Genomic DNA, 25,330 nt, shown 5'->3' on the forward strand with positions numbered 1-25,330 from the left:
TTTTTTTTTTTTTTACATACTTTAAACGCATAATTTACTCGCTAACAGTTAGTTTATAACAGTCGTGAGTCATCTTGGATGGTTTTAAGGCGAATAATACTGGCGCCTCTAGTTCCTCCTTCTCCGTCCGTCGTTAAAATGTCGCCGACTGGAAAACACTTGACGCGTCACTACCGGTACATGGCAACGTTCCCTCTCCAACGAAAAGAAACGTGAATTTTGACAGTTGAAATATTAAATCAAGACGATGGCCTCGTCGAATTATACCCTGAAAGTCAACAGAGACTTGTTGGACCCAAACTTTGAGAGTTACCGGCTCTCCCTGGACCCCATACCGACGTACGACGTTGAGCTGGACGCCGGTAAGCTAAAATTAGCATGAAAAGCCTCAAATCACCCCGACAATCATAATTTGAGTGTTTGTATTGTGGATAAAAGCGTTTTAATGCAGCCCTAATTTGCTAGTGCTAGGTTTGAAAGTGCAGTCCCCCAAATTCTGATTGTGCAATTGTTGGCATGGCTTAATCTTCAAACTCGACCTTATCTGCCATCGTCGGCATTTGATTGAATCCTGCATTATTAACCATTTTTTAACCAGGAAAGGATTTGGACAACATCTAAGTAAATAGAAAATATAGAGTATCCCTGTCAATCAAATCTTAGATGTATTATACTCGTACATTTGTTGAAATTGCAGTAAATCTATTGATTTTTATAACACTATGGGATACATAGACTGGAGAGATACGGGAAGTTAAGTATCGATACGTCCTTCTTTCATGTTATTGGGCACTCGTGAAGGCAGCCGATATCAGCCACCGATATTGAAGGCAACGCAATAGCTGACGTCAACTAGATCCTCCTTGCCAGTAGTTGGCGCTACACTGTGGCGGTTTGACAATTTGGCAAATCATCCTGCGCGCAGAAAGGAAGACGGATCTTTGTTCACAATTACCTGTCATTGTGTGAAATGAAATTTGATGTCTCAAAAGTACTCGTGGTATCGGTCATCTGTACACGGGCGGGCTCCTGCTCACTTGCGACCTTAATGAGGTTTGATGGATGTTTGCGGGACTCCTAATGTGAGGCTAAGCTAATTAGGTTGCTGGAAACCCACAATTAAACCTTTCATCGGGCCTATTAGGTGGCCTAAAAGTGGCTCATCATGTAAATTGCGCTATTTGTCCAGCTTGTGAATAGCGCTGCGCTTTGTGATGCGGCCACATTAGGCTTTTGTGGGGCTGGGCCATATGGCCTTGAAATAACCTCTCCCTCTCAATTTTATTTGATTTTTCTACCCTTTATGCTAATAGAAAAAAACGAACGAAAATGGCATCATTCAAAACAAGCTTTGCTTTTAGATATATATATTTTTTTCCCTTCTTGTTAAGTGGGGGGAAAAAACTACTCAAGTACTGAGTAACCGCTGAGTAACATGATTTATTTCTTTAAGCAGAGCATGAGTGTCAAATACACAAAAATATAAAATAGGATTGCGCAAATGCAGATGTTGACTAACAATATCAATTAACGAATGATAACTTTAGTCTTTATAAAATAACATGAATGAAGGTAAATTCAGCCAAAAGAAATGGTCTTGAATGAACTTTCTTTACACTGGTGAAACCGCAAACTTGGCTCACCAGGGGGAGAGTGCATAGAAAAAAAAAAAAGTGGAGTTCTTGTAGGCTGAAATGTTGGCATTTTATGTTGACCGAGACGACCGCGCGTCACATAGTTGTTGTTTTTTGTCGTCTTTAATGTAAACATAGATTGGATGTGAGGCCAAGAGTGTTGTGCCTCCCCTGACTGCGAGTGGCACGCCGTTGTTTCTGCGGAACTCACTAACGTACCACAACAGCAATTCTACGTTCGCGCCCACGCAAGTTATAGATGTTAGCCCATTAAATATGGCCTACCACCGCTTGTTAGAACGGATCGTACAGTGGACCCCGCTAAAAATGGGGGATAGCGACCGGGCCTGCTGTGAATAAGTGATGGCCATTGCAAATGCAGTGGGGGGGGGGAAAAAACATTCTTGAATAAGTGGGGATATACTGCCAATAAAAATTTTCAATGAAAAACGGGAGGTTGCCCCTCCCAAAAATAAATAAATCAATAAATTGGAACCAAAAAAATTGGATTCCACGAATAAGTGAATCCGTGGATACCGAAGCGCGAATATGCGGGGTCCACTTGACCCTCAAGTGGTCAAGGATAGACAGTTGACAACCAGCCGCTAACTTCCGCGTAACAGCCAATCCTCCACTCTGATTCGCCGGTTCCCGCGTCACTCACTAGGCCAGGCCCCGCCTTTTAAAGCCACATGCACGCAAAAGTCACGTATATTATGGTGTGGAACCCCAAGTGGACAAAAATAATATCTGCTCCTCACGGTGCCCCCTTTTAGGTTGAATAATGTAAAATCATTTTTTAGATGATTAGTTGATTGGATAATAGGTAGAATACTGACCACAAGTGCAATAAATGGATCCCAAAAGTAAATGAACAGAGTAAATGTAGCGCATTACTACCAACCTCGGGTGGGAATTCATTAGCTTTTTTATTTATTACCACCAGAGGTGTCATCCAAGTAGCTACATATGGCGACCAAAATGTAAAGTTGGCATTTGCCTACATTTCTTTCCCCCTTGACCTCTCTGCTCTCTCGTTTGCACGCAGCCGTGGAGGAGGTGACGTTGAAGGATTGTCCGTACACGCTGGAGCACGTGCGCGCCTTTGCCATGTACAATTACCTCCACTTGGACCCCTGGTACGACGACAGCGTGTTGTTTGTGGACTGCAAAGGGCGAGTGCTCAGTCTCACCGTCACCCTGGTAGGCCTCAAAGGACGCTTGCTTGCGTGTTTCCTGGTGCGCTTTGCACATTTGCACAAAGTGTCATGAACTAAGTACAGAGTTCAGTTGTATTTCACTTTTTTTGTGCAATACATTTATTTACATTGTGTTTTTACATTTGTAGGTAAAATGTTTTATTCACCTTTTAACCACCTGTCTTGCTAGAGTTTGCTAAGTATTTTATTTTAGGTAGCTCTTGGTGTAAAATGTTTGGGAACCACTTAGATAGATGAATAAAAAAAAAAAAAAAAAAAAGTCATTTGCAAGTGCATTTTAATTAACCAATTTTAAGGAGGAAAAAAAACAACTAAATGAATGTGGCCCATACTTTGCTCGTCCCTGTATAAGCAGATACTAAAGCCATGTCCACACATACCGGGGCTATATTTATAAAAAAAAAAAAAAAAAAAAAGCACTTTCTTCTGAAAAAACACCATGTTTTTACTTTGTTTTTTTTTGTTTTTGTTTTTTTCCATTCCATCCAATTTAATCCTCCATTGAGCAGATCGTCGCCCTAGTGGTTAATTTGTCCGCGTCACAGTTCGCACAGTTGCATGACGTCCTCTCGCTTTCAAAATATGGTCGCTTGCATGTGTGTAGGCATGTTTGCGACACAGACGTGGATATGCCGTCGCCACGGCAACAGGAAGGACACAGCTGTCTATCACTAACGAGTCACGTGGGCGCCACCGTGTGCCACGTTGTTTTTTTCCCTCCTCGCTGCTCGGAATATTTCCTGATTGGAACACAAGTTTTACTTCCAAAAAATGTTTCCATGTAGTAAATAACATACAGTTAAATAGAAATAAAGGTGTTTATAGGTATTGCAGGAATTAATAGTGTATCAGCATAAAATTAGTTTGTGTGTGTGTAATTGATCTTTAATTAAATGTATTGTTCATATGGTGCTTGATCTACAACAATTAATTCAATAACTAGAATAATTTGGTTACAAAAGAAGGTTGAAATATTAGAGGTAAAAATACAAAAATCACATGAACCTATTTTAAAACAATAAAAACTATAATAGACACAAAGTCTGAAAATATGTATATAAAAAATGTTAGGAACAAAATGAAAATGTTATTACAATGGAGCTAACATGTTAGATAAAAAAAAAAAGATGGAAATATTCACAAATATTAGAAAAGTACAAAACTGTCGGGAAAACATTGCAAATACTGTGCGTTAATAGGAAAAAATGCCAACATATTTGAAAAGAAAGTACAAAAATGTGAAAAAAATACCAGAGAGAAAAATTACTAGATGAAAACTGCACAAATATTGGACAAAAATACAAATAGAATGAAGTGGGACTGAAATATTAAGCACAAAAAAATATATAGATGGAAAATACACAAATATTAGAAGAAAGTACAAAAATAGGGAACCAAATACAAAAACGAGGTAAAAACAAAACAAGAAATAGAATAGGATCAAAATACAAATCAAATATTAGAAAAAAGATACAAAAATGCTGGGGATTTAAAAAAAAAATAATACTAATTTTTAAATGTAATTTTGTGTATGTCCTGAAGGACACAGTGCTGGGCAAGCCGAGGGAGGTGTTCCGCCTGGCGACCGAAGTCGAACGACGCGAGGACCGCGTGTGCCCCTCCCTCAGCCTCACGTCGGCCACCTGGGCCGCCCTCTCCGACGGCGCCGGGCGACTCTACCTGCTTCGCACCAGCAAGCGGGGAGACAGCACCCACGGAAAGTGGGAGGTTGCTATACTTACAATGGATATACAAAGTCTACACACCTCCGTTCAAATGCCAAGATTCATTTGAACAGGGGTGTGTAGACTTTTTGCATGTTGTTACTTATAATAGGAATGATAAATGTAAGCAAGGGCCTCATTTGGAGCGTTTGTGTCTCCAGCCCTTGTTCACAGAGGACTTGGGGGAGCCCTTCATCGTCCTCCACAGCGTGGCCCACGTCCAGGCGGGCGCCCACACGCTGGAGGTCCTGCTGCTCCGCGTCGTCAAGGACCCTCAGGAAACGGCCGGAAGTGGATACTCGGTGACACTCGAGTGGATCACGGTCGCCAACGCGCCGGGGCAAGGTGTGTATGTGGGGGGGGGGGGGGGCTGTCTGGCATTTTGCCTCCAAGTGGCCATTTTAGGTTGATTTTTGAACATTTTCAAGGGTCCGTGTCTTAGAGACGCATACTCGACTGTGCTAAGCTAACGTTCTTCCACCTGCAGCTACATGTATTTTGCCATTTAAACTCTTTCACTTCGCTGACACATCATTAAAAAAATTTTTTTTAAATTACGTGGTCTCAGGGGACTCGTAATAACAGATTTGTTTTCTCACAGGCTTGGAGAAGAATTACGAAGTGAAGAAGAGGCGGCTCCTCCGGGGAAAGTCGGTGCCTCATTATGCCGCCGTGACGCCGCAGGGCGACGGGCTGATGGTGGCGTCGGAGAAGCCCTTCGCCTTCACGCACTTGGACGGCCAGCCCCTCAAGCAGCCGCAGCCGGCGGCGGGCGAGCCCCCCGTGGAGCTGGACAAGCCGGGTGGGTAGAAGACAAGCAGCTTTTTTTTTTTTTTTTTCTCCACGTTCAATTGGCTGTGATGAAGGCGTGCGCTTAGTCACAGCAAGCGACTCAGCTGACATTTTCTTCTGTTTGTGATGGTATAATAGAGTTCTTCTTGCCTGAAAGTCTGTCACTCATTACACTGGTACCGACCACCAGGCAGTTTCTATTCATTTCCCCTATTAGGAAAACGGTAAACATCCGCTTGAACCCCCGTTTATCGCAGGGGTTCCTGACACCCGCAATTGGTGACAAACACCAATGATAATATAATATCGTCTAATGGGAGTCTGCTAACATATAATGCAAAACACCATAGATGAGCTAATAGAAATTAGCATAGATTATGGTGATTATGCTTCTTTAAAAGACACTTAGCAAAAACAGATACTGCACAAAAAGAGCATACAGCAACACTCAGGCATATATTTTTTTTCTGCTCTAGAGAACAACAAACTGGAGCCTTGTTCGGAACCTTCTCTGCCTTTTTTTTTTTCCTTGCTGTTAATTACGCTGCGTCTTTGTCAGTAGACCTCAATGCTGCCTGGCATGTTCTGGCACCACGTGGTACTACACTTAACTCAAAATTCGGGCTCACCCGTAAACTGGTAAAAACCCAGAAAAACGAAGACTCAAAAATGTTCTGTATTGCATGGGTTTAGCGTACAGCAATTGGTCCAAGGAAGTATGTTGAAGTGATGCATCTCAACTGAGAGACAGGCTTTGCACCTCAGGGAGGAGCTATATTTAGCCTGGGTTGTTGTTAGACGTTTCAGAGAGTCTTTGCCGCATTTCTGGTGCCTTTTTTAATAATAACATCTTGTAATGAAAGCCTTTTTTTTTTTTTTTTTTTTTTTTAAAGGATACTGTTGTAAGATGAGTTTGAAATGTTATTGAAGTGTTTGGGGTATATATATATAGAGTTCAAACTATTATTATAAGCAATAAAAAAAAAAAGTGTAAAATTCTTAGTCTCCGCTGGTGAAAGGAAGCGTACATTAAGTACGTATACAAACATCAGTAGAGACGTGTGAGCCAAGCACAATCATCATCATTTCGTTTGCACCATTAAGTCTTCTCGCTCTCTTTCACGCTGACTCGATGGGTTGCGGTTAAACAAATATCAACAAAAAATCAATCTCTGTCCCTTCAGTTTGAGGAAGACCGATGACATCTTTGGCCCTGAAAGAAACTTCTGCTGTAAAGTATACCGATTGGTCCAAAAAAAAAAATTTCAAAATGGCTGTTAACTGTTATGCTAAGCTAAGCTAACACACGAATGAAGCTACAGTTATGTAAATAAAGGCTCTGTGAAGCTAGTCCTTCTTTACTTGTATACAGTGTACGGTACATGAATAACCTGCAGCTACGTTTAAACGGTCGAATTCTTCGTTCATGCTAAACTAACCACAAACGCGTACAACGCTAGTAATGTAAGTAGAGGTTCTGTTTCTGTGCTACACAGAGCTAGTCCTTCGTTACCATGTTGTACTTAAATTAGTCAGGGTTTGTTTTTGTGCTAAGCTAGCCCACTTTTGCCAGCAGATTTGGGACATGCTAAGCTAACACAGGTCTAAAATCTACATGTGTAATAAGGTGATTTGTTTTTGTGCTACATAGAACTCTTTCTTACTTGCAGATACATAAATTGGCAAGATTTGTTTTGTCCTAAGCTAGCCATCTTCTACGTGCAGCTACATGTTTGTTACATGCTAACACTGGACTAAAGGCTACATATGTTAATTTGTTTCTGTCTTAAATTAAGTAAATACTTTGTTTACTTGCCAATACATAAATTAGCGAGGGCTTGTTTCACTGCTAAGATAAGATAACTCTCTTCTACCTACTGCTGCATGTTTCAATTGCGGATTTGTTCCATGCTAAGCTAACCCATGTTTACAAACTACAGTTAGCACAGAAACAGAAGTTCTGTTTCTGTGCTAAGTGATTTCTCCTTTACTTGCAGGTGAAATATATAAATTCTAAACTAAAAATGTATTTTTTTTTTTTTTTTGCTACCCTAAACTAACCCCATGTCTAGAAGCTATATTTATGTAAATGAAGGATTGGAAGCTAAGCAATCCCTTTCTTTAGATGCTAAGTCTCCCCAAGTGGGAATTTGTTTTTACAACTGCAGCTGTCTAATGACTGTAAATGTGTGTTATTAAATTAGAGCTGCACGTAACAATATTTCATGTAAAGACTTAGATTTTGGTTGTTTGGTTCATAATGTCTACGGCTGCCATACTTTTTGTACCTTTTCCTGTCAGGCAAATTCAAAAGACTGACGCAGAGAGATTATTTTTTTTTTTGCTTGTGATCCGTTTGCAACGGACTCTTTTCTTCCGCACGCTTGTACTCGCTACATGTAAAGTAGACGAGTAGCAAGGCGAGCCGTGACAAAGACAAAGATGACACGCGGCTGCAGTTTGTATAATGGAGGTCTTTTTTTTTTTTTTTTTTTTTTTTCCCCCCCCCCCCGCTCCTTTCATCATCAGCGCTTTCACGAGTCAAGAGTGGAGGCCTCCGCTTTGCTGATAAGGCAAGCAAATGCAAACGAGGTGACCAGATGTTGTGGTAATGGATACGAGATACTGGACTCATGTACTAAAAAACATAGGTAATTATTATGCCATCAAATAATAGATTGGCTATAAAGCTAGTAAGTAGATGGATCCATTACAAAAAATGAAGTACTGTACTGTATGTATGGTGGAACAAAATATTGTTCCGGTAAAGGGTTGTTATATAATGTAATAATACTGTAGAACACAGGTGTCAAACTGGTGGCCCGGGGGCCAGATCCGGCCCGCCAAGTCATTTTATGTGCCCCGCGAGAGTGTGCATCGACTTTTGTGTTTCTTGCTAAAATACCAAAATTGCAATTTGTCTTCTTTTAAAAATTGAGATATTGCAAGCATTTTTTTGTTACCAACCCCACGTTCAAAATCAAATTGATTCACACTGTAGTTGAACAGTTTTTAATGGCTTCTGATTTCAAAAGTAATTCTCCATGAATTTGTGTGTACGTAAAATGAGGCTTTCATACGGGTTTTCAGCCATAACGGCCCATAACTGTGATGTGGCCCGTGACAAAAATGAGTTAGACGCCCCTGCTGTATAATAATAATAATTCCCCTACCTCTTCAAGTTTTTCATGGTTCAGTAGCTCACAAATATTCTTTTTGGCACAATGGTAGCACTGAGCAAAGACATTTTTACATTGTTTGTTTCCTTCGCCTAATTAAAAAAAAAATAACAAGATAAAAAAAAAAAAAGTTTTGAATAATGAAAGATAAAGTAATAATAAATTCCCAACGATACTAAAAATTGTGACAATATCATATCATATATGATTTTATTATCATGATAGTGTACTAGAAAGCATATTTGATCGTGGCTTGAAGTTATCCCCAACTTTGTATCGTAATACAATACTCGAATATTGTGAGCGTTTTGCATCATGGGCTACTTTGTGTTTGCCACTCCTATATGCCAGCCTTGTCTAACAATTCTGATCATGTCTGTCCTTGTATGAAACATTTCCATTTGTGCAATCATGATTTTGGCAGTAATCAATGTGTCTCGCATTATGTGGCAATTCTGGCACCCTTGCTCCGTTTAATGAGTCAAATTGGGCTCGAGCTAATTATCCCATTAGTCAGACGCCAGTGTGTCACGTAATGTGCTTTTTTTTTCTGGAATGCTCACCTAAGTTTGCCTGTCGTCGAGCTTTCCCTGCGCGCCTTCGATTTCCTTTCTTTGGTCGTTGGCAGGGAGGAAAGCTTTTAACCTGAGGCCAGGATGCCGACAAGTGTTTGCCTTGAAAGACAATTGGTCGCAAGGGTGTTTTCTTTCTTTGGCTCTCTTTGTGAGATTGTCGCTTGCCGGTTCTGAAACATGTCGTCATCGTCAGATTGTGCCAAAAGCATAGCCCTAAAATCCAAATCCAAGCATGCCATGTTGTTGAACAACAGGGCTAGCATTTTTTTTTTTTTTGCTGCGGCGAGTTCGTAGGTCTGCGAGGGTCGGCGGCTGACTAATTTCTTTTGTGATTCAGCCCCTTTGAGCGCTGTGCGGCTGGCTTTCGACGCGTTTCCCAAAAAAAGTTTCGATTTTTGATTTGAATCATGAACCCTCCTTCGCTGCTCCCAATCCAGATCCCGTCTACTTCTGGCAGCAGACGTCGGACGACGTCACGGCCAACGTGCGCCTGCCCGAGGGCGTGACCAAGGACGCGATCCAGTTCCGGCTGACGGCGGACACGATCAGCGTCGGCGTGCGGGGATCGGCGTCCCTGCTGGAGGGCCAGCTGTACGCCTCCGTAGACCCCGAGGCCTGCACCTGGATCCTCCGGGAGAACAAAAGGTATCCACGATCAACACTTACTTCGTTTCTACTTTTAAAGTCATGTTTTGTTTGCTTGTTATTTTGGTTTCGTCAGCCTGGAAGTGAGCCTGCAGAAGCGCACCGAAGGACCCGTGTGGCCGGAGCTGGTGATGGGTGACCGTCGAGGCGAGCACGTGATGAGCGACGAGCAGGCCGCCCTCGTCCGCGAGAGGCTGACCCACCTGACATCCGAAGACACGGTGAGCCCCCTGGCGCCGTTCGGTCGACTATCCGTCCATTTTCCGTCGCGCTTCTCCTCACTCGGGTCACGGGTGAGCAGGAGCCTAACCGAGTCGACCTTTGCGAGAGGCCGGGTACATCGCCGACCGGTTGCCAGCCAGTCGCAGACCTTGCGTTCATTCCTCCGGCAGTCGTTTTAGTAAAGGTTTCCGCAGTTCTCCAAAGTCTTCTGCCCTCCCTCTTCCAACATAAGTCAGTCTTCCCAGTGTGAAGAACACCCGCTTGAGTCGCTCCGAGCCCCCCCTTTCCATCACACCCTCAGTCTGACCTTCGGCTTCCTCTCGGCTCTCGTTAGCATCGTCTGTTCCCGCTCCGGCTTGTCCGTGCTAATCGAGGGGCTGCTTTCACGCCAATGAATGCGGAACAAGACTAACCCGCCGCTTCTGCGCTCCAGCACGCCAATCCCGACCTGGACAAGCCGGCCTGCAACTCTCAGGAGCTGGAGGACTGCGACGGCTACCCCGAGGACACGTCCAGCCTCGTGCACTTTGACGGCGAGTCGCTCAAGACCACTCAGGTGGTGAGTAAACACTTCAACACGACCACCTTTGCCATCTTTCAGCCCCCCTTCGTGAGCGCACAACTTGGACTCCAATCTAACCTGTTGATGTTGAGTACATTTTGAAGCATTGTGGAGCCTCTCCAAAAAGTTACACTTTTCTATATCAATATCTTAGAAACTACACTACAAACGAAATTAAACTAGCTTCATGTAAAAAAAAAAAATCCAAATTCAAACAACGATTTTCAACAGAAATATATTTTATAACCGATTTTACAAAGCTCCACAAATTTTTAATATAGGAAGTGCCAGTGAAGAATTACAATGCCTGTTTTAAATTGTGAAAAAAACAATGCAAAATGTCTCCGTTTCACATTATTGGAGCAAAAATGTCATTTTGGATCACTGTATTATAATAATGGTAATAAACCAGGTAGAGCAGATGCTGGAGGAAGGCCAAACGTTTAGCATTTGTGTGTGCCATGTATGAAATAGGAATATGAAGTCGTGTTTGTTTTCCTTGTCGTTCACTTCATTTGCGGGCTTGTCGAGCGTCCGCCTTGTCATTGGATAGCCCAGGTTTTAAATCGCCTCCGACTTCAGGCCACCGTCCGCTGATTTCGGGCGTCAGTGCACACTTCCTATTTTGAGGAAAATCTCCAAGGAGAAGTGTATCCTTTCGTGACGCCTTCCGGCCATTTTCCATGGACTGGCACTTCCGACGTCTCATGGTACAGTATAGGCACTTAGGATGCAGTTTCTACGTGGTGACATTATCGCCACACCGAGGTCTACTTTGTCATTTACAGCCCCCTCGGTCATTTGTTTGATTGCGTTTAGCTTGAAATGGACTCGTTGTTCGAGGACCTTCCATCCATCCAGGTGAGTCAAGGCTGGCGGTGAACAACGTGTCACGTTTGGCTATTTTTTTATCATCAGCCAGCGGACGTAGAAAACACGTGGCACTCCACTATTGTGGCGATTTCTTTCTATTCAAGTGAAAATGGGGATTAGAAAAAGCAAATCTCGATGATGCGAGTGTTCCGGAAATCTTAATGTTCAGGGCTAATGGTCGTCTGTTTGGTTCTCTGTCCATTACAAAGCTCCCGCAGGAGGCCACTCCACAGCCTAATGAATGAGACGCTCATCATTAGCGTGAATGCTGTGAAAAGCCCACAAATAACCGTCCGCCTTTTTCGAAGGCTGCCACTGCCCGCGTGAGAGCGTGACTCAGTGCGTGCGTGTCTTCGTCTCGACCTCGTCCAGGAAAGGCTGACCTTCCTGTTTTTCCACTTCCCCTCTTCAGTGCGTCTTTTCTTCTGTAAAAGACCCTTCGTCTTGAAATTGGGGCACATCTTATTCATTTAGCAGCTTTCGTTCATCTCGCGCTCTGCGGTCGCTGGCACGAGAAAGGTTTCTCGTCTAAAATGGGGAAAAAACTTTTTACTTAATTCAACGATTCAAACAATTTGTTGCAGATGAGCCCAATAAGTCCAGGGAATTGTGAAATATAAATAGCAAGTGATGGTCAATATTTTAGGATATCAGTGATTGGTGGCAAATGAAAACAGACGTGCAGTGGAATGGAACAGACAGTTGACCGCAAAGGTCACAGTTATCTTGTCCCCTTCGGTCGACGCAGAATCCTTCTAGCAACAGCGCTACTTCGAGAGGGTCAGGGAAGAGAGGAGATGCGGCAGTAAAACAGGCCCAAAATCCAAATGTCGGGGGTTAGCAGGGCAAGAGACTATTTGCATACTAGGTGTGGTTTAACCAAATGCCAGAGTGTAAGAATGAGTCTTAAGTCGAAATGTAAACATTTCTACAGAGGTAGCCCCTCTAATTTCTGCAGGTACTGGAAAAACACACTCGGGAGCATCGTGTGGAAAATGTCACCTCAAAATGTCTATTATAACAGGACACAAGTAAAAGTTTCAGCTAGCCATGTCTTAAATCCAACAATTTTGTTTTGAACTTGGATTGACACGCGTGCCTTTCAGGCGGAACCGACCGAAGTGCGTTCACAAAGCCGTTGCGGTTTCACGCATCCGGATCGCTAAATGCATGGCAACGTCGATTGCTTTCAGCACAAAGGGGGCATAGAAAGCGGCGGTCTGGTTTTAAAGATGCCCTGCGTGAAAGCGGATTCATTCGCTGTTCTGGGTGCAGATCTTTGCTAAGCAATAATATGGAGAAAATAAATATACGAGCAAAAAAGTTGTTGCCATGTCGCCGAGCGTGCCCTGCGATCGGCTGGCAGCCGGTCCGCGGATGGGTGCGATCGGCTCCGGGTCGCCTGTGACACGAAGGAGAACAAGTGGCGGAGAAAATGAATTGACGGATGTGTGCGTAAAAAAAAAAAAAGATGGCGTCCTAATTTTGAATTTAACATCGATACGGCGTCGATACGCTTCCTCAAGGTGGTGGTCATTTGTCAACAGCCAAACAAATGAAGACCAAGGACAAGCACCGTGACAACAGAGACCTTTTTGGGCGTTCGCCAAATTCACGTGATTTGGTTCTCAGTCAATTCCTCAACATTTTTTGCGTAATTGTCATCACGGTCGAGGGTTTAGGCGGGAAAGAAGGCGGCGAGGTTTGTCTAGCTAACAAGGACAGATCGGCGTTATGGAGGCGATCGAGCATTTCTGCTCTTTTTTTTTTTTTTTTTTAATAGAAATGCTTTTGTAACGTGGCCTTTGAGCTCTGCATCCTTGTAAGCTTTCGCATCAGGAAAATAGGTTTTTGCGAGACCCCCGCCGCAGCTGCGGGGTGGTCGGCAAACGATAATTAGGTGAGATTAAGGATCCGCGCAGCGTGAAGGCCGCGCTACTCGACATTTCCAGAAATAACTAACGCACGGTGACTCATTGTTGACAACATCACGCCTGATGGCTATTGAAAGAAATATAAGATTTGATCTTAAACTGAAGATTTACGTATCGGTTGACGATGGAATCGGCTACCAGGGGGGATTTCAAAGGTTTTGGATAAAACCTTATCATATTTCTCATAGCCGGCAACAAAAACATGTCTTGAAGGCGCATATGATTTTCGGAATTCACACAAAGCACTGCCATGCGTGAATCGGAACGGAATGGGGGGTTAAAAGTTGACAATTGAATTTCCGGGCTTTCAAGGCCCGAGCGCAGGTGGCACGATGGCCGTGTGAAAGGGGACGGTTTTAACTCACTTGGCCCGCCGTTTGCGTTGAAATCAATTGTCCCTGTCCGACAAATATTTTGCACGTCGCCGCGCGTCCAATTTTTCCGAAACCCTTGTTTGTAACAGGCAACGGAAATAACGCCAATTGTCTCTGTAATCCAAGATTACAAGATTGAGTCGAGGTTTCTCGACGAAGACGTTTCTCCTTGAATCCAAAAGGCTTCTTCGCTTGCCAATTTTGAGGTGCGGCGTCTCCCCATTTATGTGTTTGGATGTCACAACATGTTACCTGACATGACCGTTCCGGAAGGGATGTCAGGAGATGACCCGATCAGGGTTTTAGATCAAGGGATGCTGTCAATCTTTTGTCAACTGTGGTCCTGTAAAGCTTTTGTTTCTTATTTTGACTTTGTTTGCTTTGCGATGCAAATGAACTGCTGCGCCCTCTGGATCCGAAGAGACTGCCCTCCTATGTCTCCGATGCGCACTGAACGGCACGGTCTTCAACTAGCAAGGAGAGTCCGGTTTTTGGATTCCCACGACTTGGATGACTAGCCGGCTATTTAGCGGCTGTTTTGTGCGCGCCCGCCCGCAGGTGAACCTGGGCAGCCATCAGTACCTCTTCACCGTGAGCGCGGACCCGACCCTGATGCCCTGCTTGTGCCTGCGCCACGACGTGGACGCCCTGCTGTGGCAGCCGCGCCCCGACCGGCCCGCCGACATGTGGGAGCACGTGGCCACTTTCAACGCCCTGGGTAAGAAAACATTTTTTTTTCCATTTATACTGTAACTAATGAGCCAATTATTTCACCAAATGCATTTTCAAATGTCATGTGTATGTCAAATACTTGATTTTACCAGTATTTTTAATTTATAATTTACAATAAACCTAACCATTTAATGTACCTATTAAGAAAATAAAACAAATTCTATAACAATTGTATGTTTTAAAAAAAAAAAAAAAAACTAATAATAAAAATGGCTGAATGAATGCGGTTGTCAGCTCCACGTACGCATTTGACGGCGAACAGTATTTAGGGCTGTTTCTAATATTTAGTTAGATAATGTCACCAAATGATTGGTAAATGAACCTCTGCGGCATTACTGTCTCTCTTCTATTGGCGCTAATTGGATGATGTAGCTCATGAAGTGTCTGGTTAGTAAAATGACAGCACATAAATGCAACTCATTCTGTAATTACACCTTTATTTGCAATCTTGTGGAGCGGCCTCGCCGCTTTCGATCTGCTTTCCTGCGGCTCCTACGATATTTACTTGTTTGCGGCCAGAAGCGCATTTCGTTTCCACTTGACATCTGCCGCAGCTTCGTGAGTTTGTTTAGAATCGGGAATTGTCGGGGCCCGTCTGGAGATGATGCCAAATGAATGGACCTTTTTTTTCCAGGGTGATTGATGACCCTCAAAAGAAAATTGCGCCTCACAATCCGCTGGAAATGAGCCACTAGCCTAATTCTGAGCGTGTGTTTCCTGTGTGCCAGGCTACGTGCAGGCGTCCAAGCGGGACAAGAAGTTCTCCACGTGCGCGCCCAACTTTTCCTACGCGTCGCTGTGCGAGTGCCTGCGCCGCGCCTTCATCTACCGCCAGCCGTCCCCGGCGGACGGCGTGCTTTTCAACAGGAAGCTGGGCCGGCAGGTAGGGCAGGTCGCCAAGCAACAGGTGGCCGGCCTGGCCTCGGACAAAGTTGTGCTGGGCTTCAGGGCGACCGACGAGAGGCTCTTCGCCCTCACGTCCGCCAACCTCTTTGTGCTGAAGGTTAATCATGAGTAAGAGCGGAACGAGAGCGTTCCGGAACGCAAAGTCACTTCTCCTCGGACTGAAGGTGTCAAATATAAAAAGGGGTGGGCAAAAATTTTGTGCTCAAGGGCCTCATTGGACAAATGGGCCAAGTCATTTTTTCGAGAGGGGGGGGAAGGAAATAAATAAATAAATAAATAAAAATCCAACCATCCATCATCTATTCACTTTCTTATACCTCTCATGTATATGTAAAATATGGAAATTCATACGAATCTTCTTTTATTTAGAATTGATTCCGATAGAATTACGTAAGCAATAAAAAAAAATGTCAGATGGATATGTGAAATTGTGTATTTTGATTATGGAAGTACAACCCAAATTCATTTCTAAATTGTTAAATAACCAATTATTGAATTTAAAAAGTTTGCAAAACTCTATATGTAAACTTGTTTATTTAAATAATAAAATAAAATCCGAGCTATCGTTTTTATATAGTTTTATTTATCATTAATTCTAAATAAGAAACCCATTATCGAATTAAAAATTGTCGACTGTGTCATGTATAATTAATATAATTATAATTTACCAGGTAATGAAAAGATGTATTTTTTAAATGTGACACAGATATGCAGTCGAGTTTAGTCATAAAATAAGTCATTTGTCTTTTTCCCCCTCATTCTCTGTTCTTTTTTTTGCTTTGCAAAAGCCACGTGTCATTTAATTAGCGGCGTGCAATTGAATCACGCGTCCCTGCCTGTTTGTATTAGGCGGCCCAAGTTGACGTGCGTGCACGGACGCCTTCGGGCTCGCGTTTCCCTCGCGTGGTTGAAAAGCTGCGGCGGGCTTAATAATAAAGTTCCGTCACCTCATCTCTCGCCTCGGGAAAAGACCGACCCCCTGCCCCACACACACACGCGCACACACACAAAGCATCAGAACTTTTTCATCCGGCACGTCCAATCAGCTGCGCGTCAACGATTGGCCGTTTCTACGGCAACCGCATAGACAACAACGCAAAGTGCACAACATTAGGGACACTCGAGCCGTCTCATGAGCGCTAACGCAAGAGCTGTTGTAGTCTGCCTTTGCTAAGAGAATACGGGTCAAAGTTCGTTTGACTCGAGGGTTCAAAGGTCACGGGCATTCACCGTCAGTTTTCGGCCTTTTCGGCCGCTTACGTGCCGAGATGTTTCCCAAATACGCCTCTGTAATCAACTGTCACTATCACGATGACTTTTTTTATTATTTTTTTTATTTCCCTGTAGTCCTGAAATGTCCAAATAATAATAAGCATCAATCCCACTTGCACAAACATCTTTATTAGCAACACAGCACAGCAGCAGCAGCAGCAGCATCTCAAATATGACTCGCAACGTCACGACATCCACGTCTCCGTCAAGACCAATAATCAATATAAAAATACTTCTTCAACAAAAAAAAGCAAGTCTCACACATTAAAGCCACAAGCTTGCGTTCACAGACTTCACACACACACACGGGAAACGATAACACGAAACCGCTGTCAGCCAATTGTAATCCGCAGTTTCATTAGAAATAACGACGGAACGGCCGGCGCACGAAAGAAGTCTTTCGCAGCTCAGGGAAAAAGAAAGAGAGAGAAAAAAAAAAAAACAACAAACATGTCAGCGGCGAGGACGCTCACGTGTCAACAAATAACAGCAAACGGCGTCTTTATACACGCTTCACCGCTTCAATTAGCATCCCGTCAATCGGGGATGCGGTTGCTAGGAGACGACAGTCGCCGGTCTTCTCAAGTCTGGCTCCACGAAAGGAAATGTTTGTTTCCTAGAGCAACAAGCTAGTTGGAAGGCCCTCTTAGCCAATCAGAAGCTGGAAGAAAGTCATTTCGGAAAAAGGCAAATTGGATGACGTTTCTGTACAGCGCAAAACATCATCTGCTGATTCCGTTTTGTTGTCTTCATAATCAAACTGTTCAGTTTTATCGGGCGGGAAAAGCTAGAGACACAGTCGCGTTGTTTCCTGCGGGCGGTCTGTAACAACGCACACAAAGAATAATCAGCAAAGCATCAACGCCATACATCTAGCACGACCACAATCAGGAACCCACGTTACATGGGCGGCAAAAGTGAAACATGTGCCTTGGCTCCATAAAGGTTTGGAAACTCTGATCTCGGGTTGCCTCGATGGACTCCACGGAGATCCTCCTGATGGCCGCCTTGTCAATCCTCCATCTTGAAGTCCACTTTCCCGTAGGAGGGAGACAATGAGGATCCGGCGAAGGCGGCCTCGTGCTCCGAAAGCAGCTCGTCGGTGACCGTGATCTCCTCCGTGTCGGCGGCGAAGCGGTCGGCGCTCTCGGCCGCCGACGACTCCTTGACGGCGCTGTAGGTCAGCGCCGCGTCGTAAGCGCCGGCCGGCTTGTCGGACCCCCTGCGGCCGCAGCGGCAGATCTTGAGGAAGGCGGCGCGGAACTTCTGCGACATGGCGTTGTAGATGAGCGGGTTGACCGCGCTGTTCAGGTACACGCACACCCGGCAGAAGAGCAGGAACCAGACGTTCAGGTACGGACGGTCCAGGAAGGAGTTGACCACCACCAGGGTGCGGTACGGCATCCACAGCGCGGCGAACAGGGCCACCACCACCGCGAGCATCTTGGTCACCTGGCACGGGATCACACGGATCACAAACCTTCGTTTTGACACAACGTGGCCGAGCGCGCTGATTCAATGTTGGCGTGAATTCAATGTTTCAACCGTGCATCGTGTTACAGCGGCTCAAACCTTTTGGGGCCGAAGGGATTCACGTGGATTTAACTCGACGACAGTACAACAAACGTTTTTCAACCATTTTCTTTCACTTCAGAACCGACGCAAGCGACCTGGGTACCAATTCAAAGCGAGGACCCGATTCGTTTTGATCCGTGATGCATACCGAGCGACGCCGGTAAGCGGTGCCCCGAATGTTTTGTCCGTCCGAGCATCATCAGCTTGTCACCTGTCTGCGCGAGGCTGCGGTGGAGCTGGAGCTGCAGTGTCGCGAGTTCCTGCAGCTCTTCTCGCCCTCGTCGTCGTCGTCGTGCCGCCGCCGCTGCTCCTTGGGGTCAGAGGGCAGCGGGTTGAGGAAGAGGATGCGACCGATGAGGCCGTACAGCACCGCGCTCAGCAGCAGCGGCACCACGAAGAACGCCCCGAAGTCGAAGAAGTACACGGGCAGGTAGAACTTCCTGGGCACGCGGTAGCCGCACGCCGTCACCGTGGCGTTGTCGTAGACCAGCACCTGCAGGTCGGCCAGGTAGAACCACACGACGCAGTAGGCGGAGGTCAGCGCCCAGACCAGCGCGATGATCTTCTTGGCGCGGGACAGCGTGCACAGGAACTGCGCCTTGATGGGGTGGCAGATGGCGATGTAGCGCTCGACGGTGAAGGCGGCGACGGAGCACGACGACGCGTTGATGCCCAGGTACTGCAGGTAGGTGATGCACAGGCAGCCCGAGTGGCCGAACACCCAGGAGCCCAAGGCGCCCTCGGCCGCCGCGGGCAAGCCGGCCGCCGCCAGCACCATCAGGTCGGCGGCGGCCAGGCTCACCAGGTAGCAGTTGGTGGGCGTGCGCATGTGCTTGGCGCTCAGCACCACCGCGACCACCATGGCGTTGCCCAGCAGGCCCGCCGCGCAGATCAGCAGCAGCAGCGCCGTGCTGATCACTTTGTACTGCACGCTGGTGTCGCTCCACGCGCCCAGGCTCGGCTCGCTCGAGTTCTCCATCGTCGCCGTCGATCAGTGGGCCGGCCGAGCGGCGCGCATCCCGAATCGCAGCGCGCAGCGCCGAATCGCAGCTGCGCGTAAAAGGGATCTCCTCGCGATTCTATCGAGGTTATTCTGGCGCTAGAAGGGGTATTTCGGCAGCGAGCTGCGCGTAAAAGTGCTGCGATCTCCTTACGCGTTCAAATGCAATCCACCTCGTCCCCGCCTAGTCTGACGTGCTCAGCGGCCAACCGGTGAGCTTCGGACCGAGCTGCGTGTGCGTAAAAGTGCGCGGAATTCTAAATTCTTCCAACCGAGCCGGCGCGCTGCTGTGCGTAAATGCTTCCGTTGCCCCTTTTTTTTTTTTTTTTGCACGAACTCGCTTTACCTACATAGCTATGACGTCACGGATCCAGCGTTCCTTCCTCTTGGCCATATTTGGTTATTCCTGGCAACACTCAAGACAGCCCACGCGGACGTGATCGTGGACACTTTCCGCATTTTTTTTTTTTTTTTTGTTGTGTTTAATCCATTTAGATTGGATATTGTTATCAAGCATCTTTGTTGTGCGAGCACTTTTTCCTCCCATCAACAGAGGGGGAAAAAAAAAAAAAGTTTTTCTTCCTTGAACAATCTCTGACTTGATTGTCACTGGCACCGAGTGAGGCAGAACAGTTGTTGTTGTTGTTATTGTTGTTGTTGTTCTTTTGACTAATGCCTGCTGCGAGCGCGGAGGCGGTCGACGCTCCTCCGCGCGCCAACTGCGCGCACACGACAAAGTGGAAGCGAAGGACGTCAAGCACAAGCGTTGCTTTTCTCCTCGTTGGTGGAGCAACACAACAAAAGACACGAAAGGCACAAACGGAAATGACACGTGAGGGATGTGACATCCGAGTAATGATGCTTTGGTTGCCCAAAATCGGTGTCGTCCCCCAACGCGGCGGCATCTCTGCAAGGGTGTGACTGCCACCTACAGGTCAGAGATGTACAGCACAGCCGAGCTGGACAGCAAAAGTAAGAGGAAAAAAGACACTTTTTAAATCATTTCGCATATATTGTTTCTCATAACACTGAGCCTATTGTGCTAATATCTTGTGAATGATAGTCGCGTGTGCGCCAGCGGCATGTCACAGTTTTTTTTGCATCCTGCCGATACTTGTGACCTTGGACCTTGCGCGGGTGAATAAACGGCCGCTCGGACGCGGTCGAGTTGTTTGTCGTTAAGAAACGCAGACGCACACGCTGCCGTCAGTCCCGCGCGCGCACACAAAGAGCGAAGGTCGAGCGGGCACGCGGGCCGACCCCGGGCCGACTGACTTGAACGCTTGGTAAATGAGTGACCTGAGTGACTAAAATCCCAAAACGTGCAAAAGAGGAGAAGACCACCGTATTACAAAGCGGCTTTTACGCTTTCGGTAGCGCTGATGGTTTTTCACCTTGGGACATTTGGGCGAGTGCAAAATGAAGTTTGAAAGCGATGGAATTGGAAGTGTCAGTGGGAGACGAGCGATCATCCGACAGAAAGTAAATGGCTTGACTCCTCCAAAAGCGCTACTTTCCCCATCTTTAATGTGACCGAGAACACGTTAGTTCGCTGGGGCATCGATTCTACGTCAACTTGATGACATTCGAAAACCGGATTCGGGTCTGGGCCCGTGTGGAAATCCTTCGCAGCGATTCCCCTCCCGGTTTCTCGAGACTCCCTCGAGGAAGCGATAAATATCACTGTGAACCGCCCTCGTCGTCTCCCGTGTGGGGACCCCCCCCCCTTGTGCCTAGACCCTCTTTGGGCTCTTAGCACAGATTGTGTGACGTCATAGCGCAGATGATTCAAATTTAGATTGATGATTCATTTATTCTGACTTATTTTTCATCCAACATCAAACTGTTTAGTCACAAGTCCAAGACAAACGAAAGCTCCGTCGTCCACGTCTTTCGCCAGCGTCTTTTTTCTCTCTCACTATTCAAACAAGTGAGATGACGATGTTGATTCACAAAAATACCTTCGTTAACAGTCGTCGTTCTCGACGAAAACACGCAGGGTCGGTTCGTGGAAACTCTTAGCGGTAATACCGATCCCTTGTGACGGGTGTCAAACTGTATTTTTTTGTCGCGGCCCACGGTTGGCGTCAGTGGGCCGTTACGACTTTAGAAGCGTGTAAATGTCGGCCTCGTTACATTATTACATAATACAAATGAGTTTTGAAATCAGAGGTCAACGTTATTTTAAAAGGGGATTTGCTAAATGTTTTTTCAATTTGCAATTTTGGCGGAGAAGAACATTGCTTTGCTTTCCGAAGTGATGTGGCGGGCCAGGTTTGGGCCCCGGGCCTTGGGTTTGACAGCGGTTGATGCAAACAATCCAAATCCATCCGCTGCGTTTAATTTCGTCATTTGCACGTGAAATCTTGTCCCTTTTTGGGGCGCGTGGCACCTGAAGGCGCCCGCCTCGCGTGCGCGCACCGTGGCGTGGGCGGGCTCTGCCGCAAGCTGCCACGGCAGCGAAGGCGATTGTGCGACTGACGCGCGACTCGTGGCGTGCCCACCCCCGCCCCCCCCCTCCCCCGCCCCCTCCTCCTCCGCGCCGTGCGAAAGATGAGCGCCACTTGGCAAACTTTGCGTCCACGCGTGTTTCTTCTTCTTCCTTGTCCATGGGCGTGACGACGAGCCCGGGGAGGCAGACGTGCGCCACGGCACCGGCCTCTCACCCCGCGGGAGAGAGCCCGAGGAGCCCGGCCGAGGATGAGACGCCTTTGACACGTGAAGCCCCCGAGGAGGAGCGGCTGAGCGGGTTCTGCGTGGAAGAGGAGGAGGAGGAGGTTTACTTCTCGGAGCTCTCCTCGGAGGGTTCCGTGGACTACGGCTTTATCGCCGCCGTCTCGTGCCTCCTGACGGGCATCTCCCTGGTGGCCATCTCCTACGCGGTGCCCCGGGACGTGCGCGTGCCCCGGGAGGAGGAGGACGGCGGCGGCGTGGCGGCGCGCGAGATGGAGCGGCTGCAGCGGGAGCGAGCGCGGCTGGGCGCGCACCTGGACCGCTGCGTCATGGCCGGCCTGTGCCTGCTGACGCTGGGCGGCGTGCTGCTGTCCAGCCTGCTCATGGCGTCGCTGTGGAAGGGCGAGAGCGCGCGCGGGAGGGCCCTGCGCGCGCGCGCCGCCGGGCGCGAGCGCGAGCGCAACCTGTACGGGGCCATCGGCTGGGGCGCCGCGGGCGGTGCGCCCCGGGACCCCGCAGGGGCCAATTGGACCGCCCCTGCAGGCGACCACTCGGCTGAATTTTGACTTGGACAAACTTCTTCTTCTTCTTCTTCTTCTTCAGCTTTTTCTTTCGTTTGAATCTCATATTTGTGCCCTTTGATAAAGACATTGTTATTATCATTACATCTGAGCATATTTATCCTTGTGAAGGCAGATTCTGTTGACTTTGTATTTTCTTTTTAATAGCACTTTCTATCATGTTGCCACTTTGAAGCCATATTACAGCATACAATGTCAATTTAGGAATTTATATGCATATTCTTGAATAAATAATTCCCCCAAAGCTTTCATGAAGGTATCTCTATAAAGTGTTTAAACGTAACGACAAGATGAGGAACATCTCGCACGATTCAGTCCAGCTTAGCACAAGCGCAATATTCGACACGTTATGAAATTCCAAACATCTGAGCGTTATTATCCTCGTGAAGCCACATTTGATTTTGTATTGCGCAGGTGTACCTAATGACGTGACTGAGGAGCATTTGTGTTCAGGACTGCACGTGAGGTCACTTGACAACAACGATTCTTCACCGAAGAGACTTCAAGCAGTTTATCGCCGCTTCCAGCTGAAGTTTAAAACAAACACATTTCAGCACAACAGTCTGTTTAGCTTAATGCAACCGAAGAATGCAAAATGCCATAGACGGGCTAACAAAAGTAGCACCGATGTTGGTAGTTATTGCAATGAATATTTGAACTCAAAAGGTGAAGCAACACACGTAGACAGACAATATAACAATACAGCCAGGTATATATTATTTATCCTCTGTGAAAAATGACTGATATTACTGCGTCTTACAGAGTCAGTTGTGAAACTCTAATTCGTGTGTCTTGGCGTCTGTACTATACTGCCCCCAAGTGGCCGCGGCACGCACACCCGAAGGAGCAGCACAACGTCCGCTGAATTGAAACAAAACAATCTTTTAATTCTTTGCATTTGTTTTCAATGATGTCATCGCTGTATGTTTTGAGGAAGTACAATATCAGAGTGTTATCTTTTTTGCTATTATTATTAAGAAACATGTGACAAAATGCGTTGTTGTTTTCTTTTGGGAGGCGGAAACGTATTGATGGCGTTTCCATCCATTGATGTGAGAAGCGGGAGCGTTTCGAGGCACTTGGCGAGGTACGCGTATAGATTGATTTCCTTCTTGTTTTGACAGCGCCGCACTGCACAATAAACGCACTCAAGAGCTCCTCAAGTGCCGTCAACTTTCGAGACTTTATTGTCCTCCGACCGCTTTAGATCCCAGACGCGCATGCGGCGCAAGCAACCTGACGCTAACTTGACGATGACAAGTGGAGGAGGCGACCTCGTGTTGTTGCATTTGCGTGCAAAAGAAAATCAAAGAAGAAATGATTGCGCACTTCATTCCACTCGAACATAATTCTCCTTAACATATGCGCTACTAACACTGGGAAGAAAAAGCAGAGGTGTCGTCTTCTGCCGCACGCCCCCCACCGCCGCTTCTCCGTAGCAACAGGCCGACCTCGTTGCTACGGTAATGTCCTGTCTGCTTCGCTTCCTCGGCGACAATGGCAAGAAGGAAGGAGGAGGAGAAGAGGGAACCTGTTGAGCATGCGGGCGGACGCCATGAGGCAATGTTGCGGGTGTTAAACCTTTGCATAGCCTTCATGATCCATGCGCGCACAGAACGTGTTTGTGCAGATGTGGCGGGAACACAGACGGTTCAGGGGACTTGTTTCAAACCGGCCCGTTCCAAAAAACCACATAAACGTGACTTGGACTCTTATGCCGTTTCACGGTTCCCCCGTGACCCCTCAAAGAGCAGCAGGTGCCTGTTTCTGCAGGAACCTGTGCAGATGTGGTGGAAACAAAAACAGTTCTGAGGACTGTTCCAAAGCCCCCCTGTGAACTGTCCCCACGACTCGTGACCTTTCTCCGCTTTTGTGACCTTTTTGTTTGGTGCGCTGCCCAAAATATGTCTTGGCTCAAAACAGGTTGGCAAACACGAGTTAAGCGACAAGTGGGCTGTAATTCCTCATCCTTGATCAAAGCCATTCTCGGAAGACATCTGGCATGTGTTTGAATTACACAACGTGCCTCCTTCAACACAGAATGAGCTTAATCGGCGGCAGACACGCCGAGTCGAGTCGGGTCGTGCGCGTGCAGGATTTGCACTTGAAAACCTTTTCTGTGAGGAGGGTCATTGTATTCCCTTTCTCTTTCTCTCTCTCTGTGGTTTTTCTTTTTTCAAACCATCCCCCGATTAGCTGAGTCGCTTCCCTATGGATGCGAGCGCCTCGGTTGCTAGGCGACCACATCCTAAGTGTCACTATCGTAAGTTCAAGAGACTTCCAGGAGCACGACACCTTAACTACTAACTGTAACCAGTACGACAAAAAAGTTGTAATCTTTACAAAAACAACAACGTATTATGTCGGGATAAAAAGTCGCAATCTTACGAGAATAAAGTTGTATTTCCCAAGATAAAGATATTATTCATATTAAAGTTAACAAGGGAAGAAAGTGAATTTCAAACATTACTGTCATAATTAGGGACGGTCGGGACATATGTTGGCATGACGTTTTTCAAATGCTACCACGCAGTAATCCACAATAATAATTATTTATTGACTGATTTATTTATATTGAAGAATATTTTGGTGCAGATCAGCAAGAAGGTGCTTCTCATTCTTCACCATTCCGCTCTGCTTGCGGTGGGGCCGAGTGTTTCAGTGACCCAGGAGGGCCAGCAGGTGGAGCTGTGCTGTGTTGTGTTGTGTCGTGTGTGCCAATTTCCCTTTTTAAAAAAAATAAATGGTGCCACCTCCAGGACTGGAGTGAAATGAGCTAAAGTCAGCGAGTTTGCTACTTTTTTGTTGACGGAGTGAACGGGCTGAAGCTGGCCTCTCAGCTTTCTGTCGGGACTCG

At 46.5% G+C, this 25,330-nt stretch overlaps 3 protein-coding genes across 4 annotated transcripts; 2 read left to right on the plus strand and 1 right to left on the minus strand.

Annotated features, from left to right (window-relative positions):
* Window positions 1-137: 137 nt before the first annotated feature.
* On the plus strand, window positions 138-15,824 carry nudcd1 (NudC domain containing 1). Of its 2 annotated transcripts, none has more exons than XM_061759451.1 (10): window positions 138-362; window positions 2,683-2,837; window positions 4,397-4,582; window positions 4,740-4,923; window positions 5,180-5,380; window positions 9,562-9,769; window positions 9,846-9,990; window positions 10,425-10,547; window positions 14,293-14,452; window positions 15,195-15,824. In XM_061759451.1, exons 1-10 carry the CDS (start codon window positions 248-250, stop codon window positions 15,482-15,484), a joined length of 1,767 nt encoding a protein of 588 aa, XP_061615435.1. In that variant the 5' UTR covers window positions 138-247; the 3' UTR covers window positions 15,485-15,824. The 2 variants fall into 2 exon arrangements, with proteins under 2 accessions (XP_061615435.1, XP_061615434.1); XM_061759450.1 differs by having other exon boundaries at window positions 10,425-10,550; window positions 15,195-15,660.
* A 905-nt stretch (window positions 15,825-16,729) lies between these two features.
* Window positions 16,730-20,195, minus strand: trhrb (thyrotropin-releasing hormone receptor b). The gene is made up of 2 exons (XM_061759459.1): window positions 18,431-20,195; window positions 16,730-18,096 (listed from the first exon to the last, which is right to left on the minus strand). The coding sequence occupies exons 1-2, from the start codon at window positions 19,196-19,198 to the stop codon at window positions 17,656-17,658; spliced, it is 1,209 nt and encodes a 402-aa protein (XP_061615443.1). The 5' UTR covers window positions 19,199-20,195; the 3' UTR covers window positions 16,730-17,655.
* Window positions 20,195-23,404, plus strand: LOC133470731 (transmembrane protein 74). The gene has a single exon (XM_061759467.1). The coding sequence runs from the start codon at window positions 21,829-21,831 to the stop codon at window positions 22,456-22,458; it is 630 nt and encodes a 209-aa protein (XP_061615451.1). The 5' UTR covers window positions 20,195-21,828; the 3' UTR covers window positions 22,459-23,404.
* The last annotated feature ends 1,926 nt before the right edge of the window (window positions 23,405-25,330 follow it).

The sequence above is a fragment of the Phyllopteryx taeniolatus genome, chromosome 21, assembly GCF_024500385.1.
Source record: "Phyllopteryx taeniolatus isolate TA_2022b chromosome 21, UOR_Ptae_1.2, whole genome shotgun sequence".
In the NCBI taxonomy this organism is placed as follows: Eukaryota; Metazoa; Chordata; class Actinopteri; order Syngnathiformes; family Syngnathidae; genus Phyllopteryx; species Phyllopteryx taeniolatus.

What these genes read in the sequence shown, in the direction of transcription:
- nudcd1 (XM_061759450.1), top strand. Translation starts at nt 248, where the DNA reads ATGGCCTCGTCGAATTATACCCTGAAAGTCAACAGAGACTTGTTGGAC. An exon ending in TCAGTCTCACCGTCACCCTG is followed by an intron (nt 2,838 to 4,396) that starts GTAGGCCTCAAA and finishes TATGTCCTGAAG; the next exon opens with GACACAGTGCTGGGCAAGCC. An exon ending in ACCTGACATCCGAAGACACG is followed by an intron (nt 9,991 to 10,424) that starts GTGAGCCCCCTG and finishes TCTGCGCTCCAG; the next exon opens with CACGCCAATCCCGACCTGGA.
- trhrb (XM_061759459.1), bottom strand. Translation starts at nt 19,198, where the DNA reads ATGGAGAACTCGAGCGAGCCGAGCCTGGGCGCGTGGAGCGACACCAGC. An exon ending in CCGCAGCCTCGCGCAGACAG is followed by an intron (nt 18,097 to 18,430) that starts GTGACAAGCTGA and finishes ATCCCGTGCCAG; the next exon opens with GTGACCAAGATGCTCGCGGT.
- LOC133470731 (XM_061759467.1), top strand. Translation starts at nt 21,829, where the DNA reads ATGGGCGTGACGACGAGCCCGGGGAGGCAGACGTGCGCCACGGCACCG.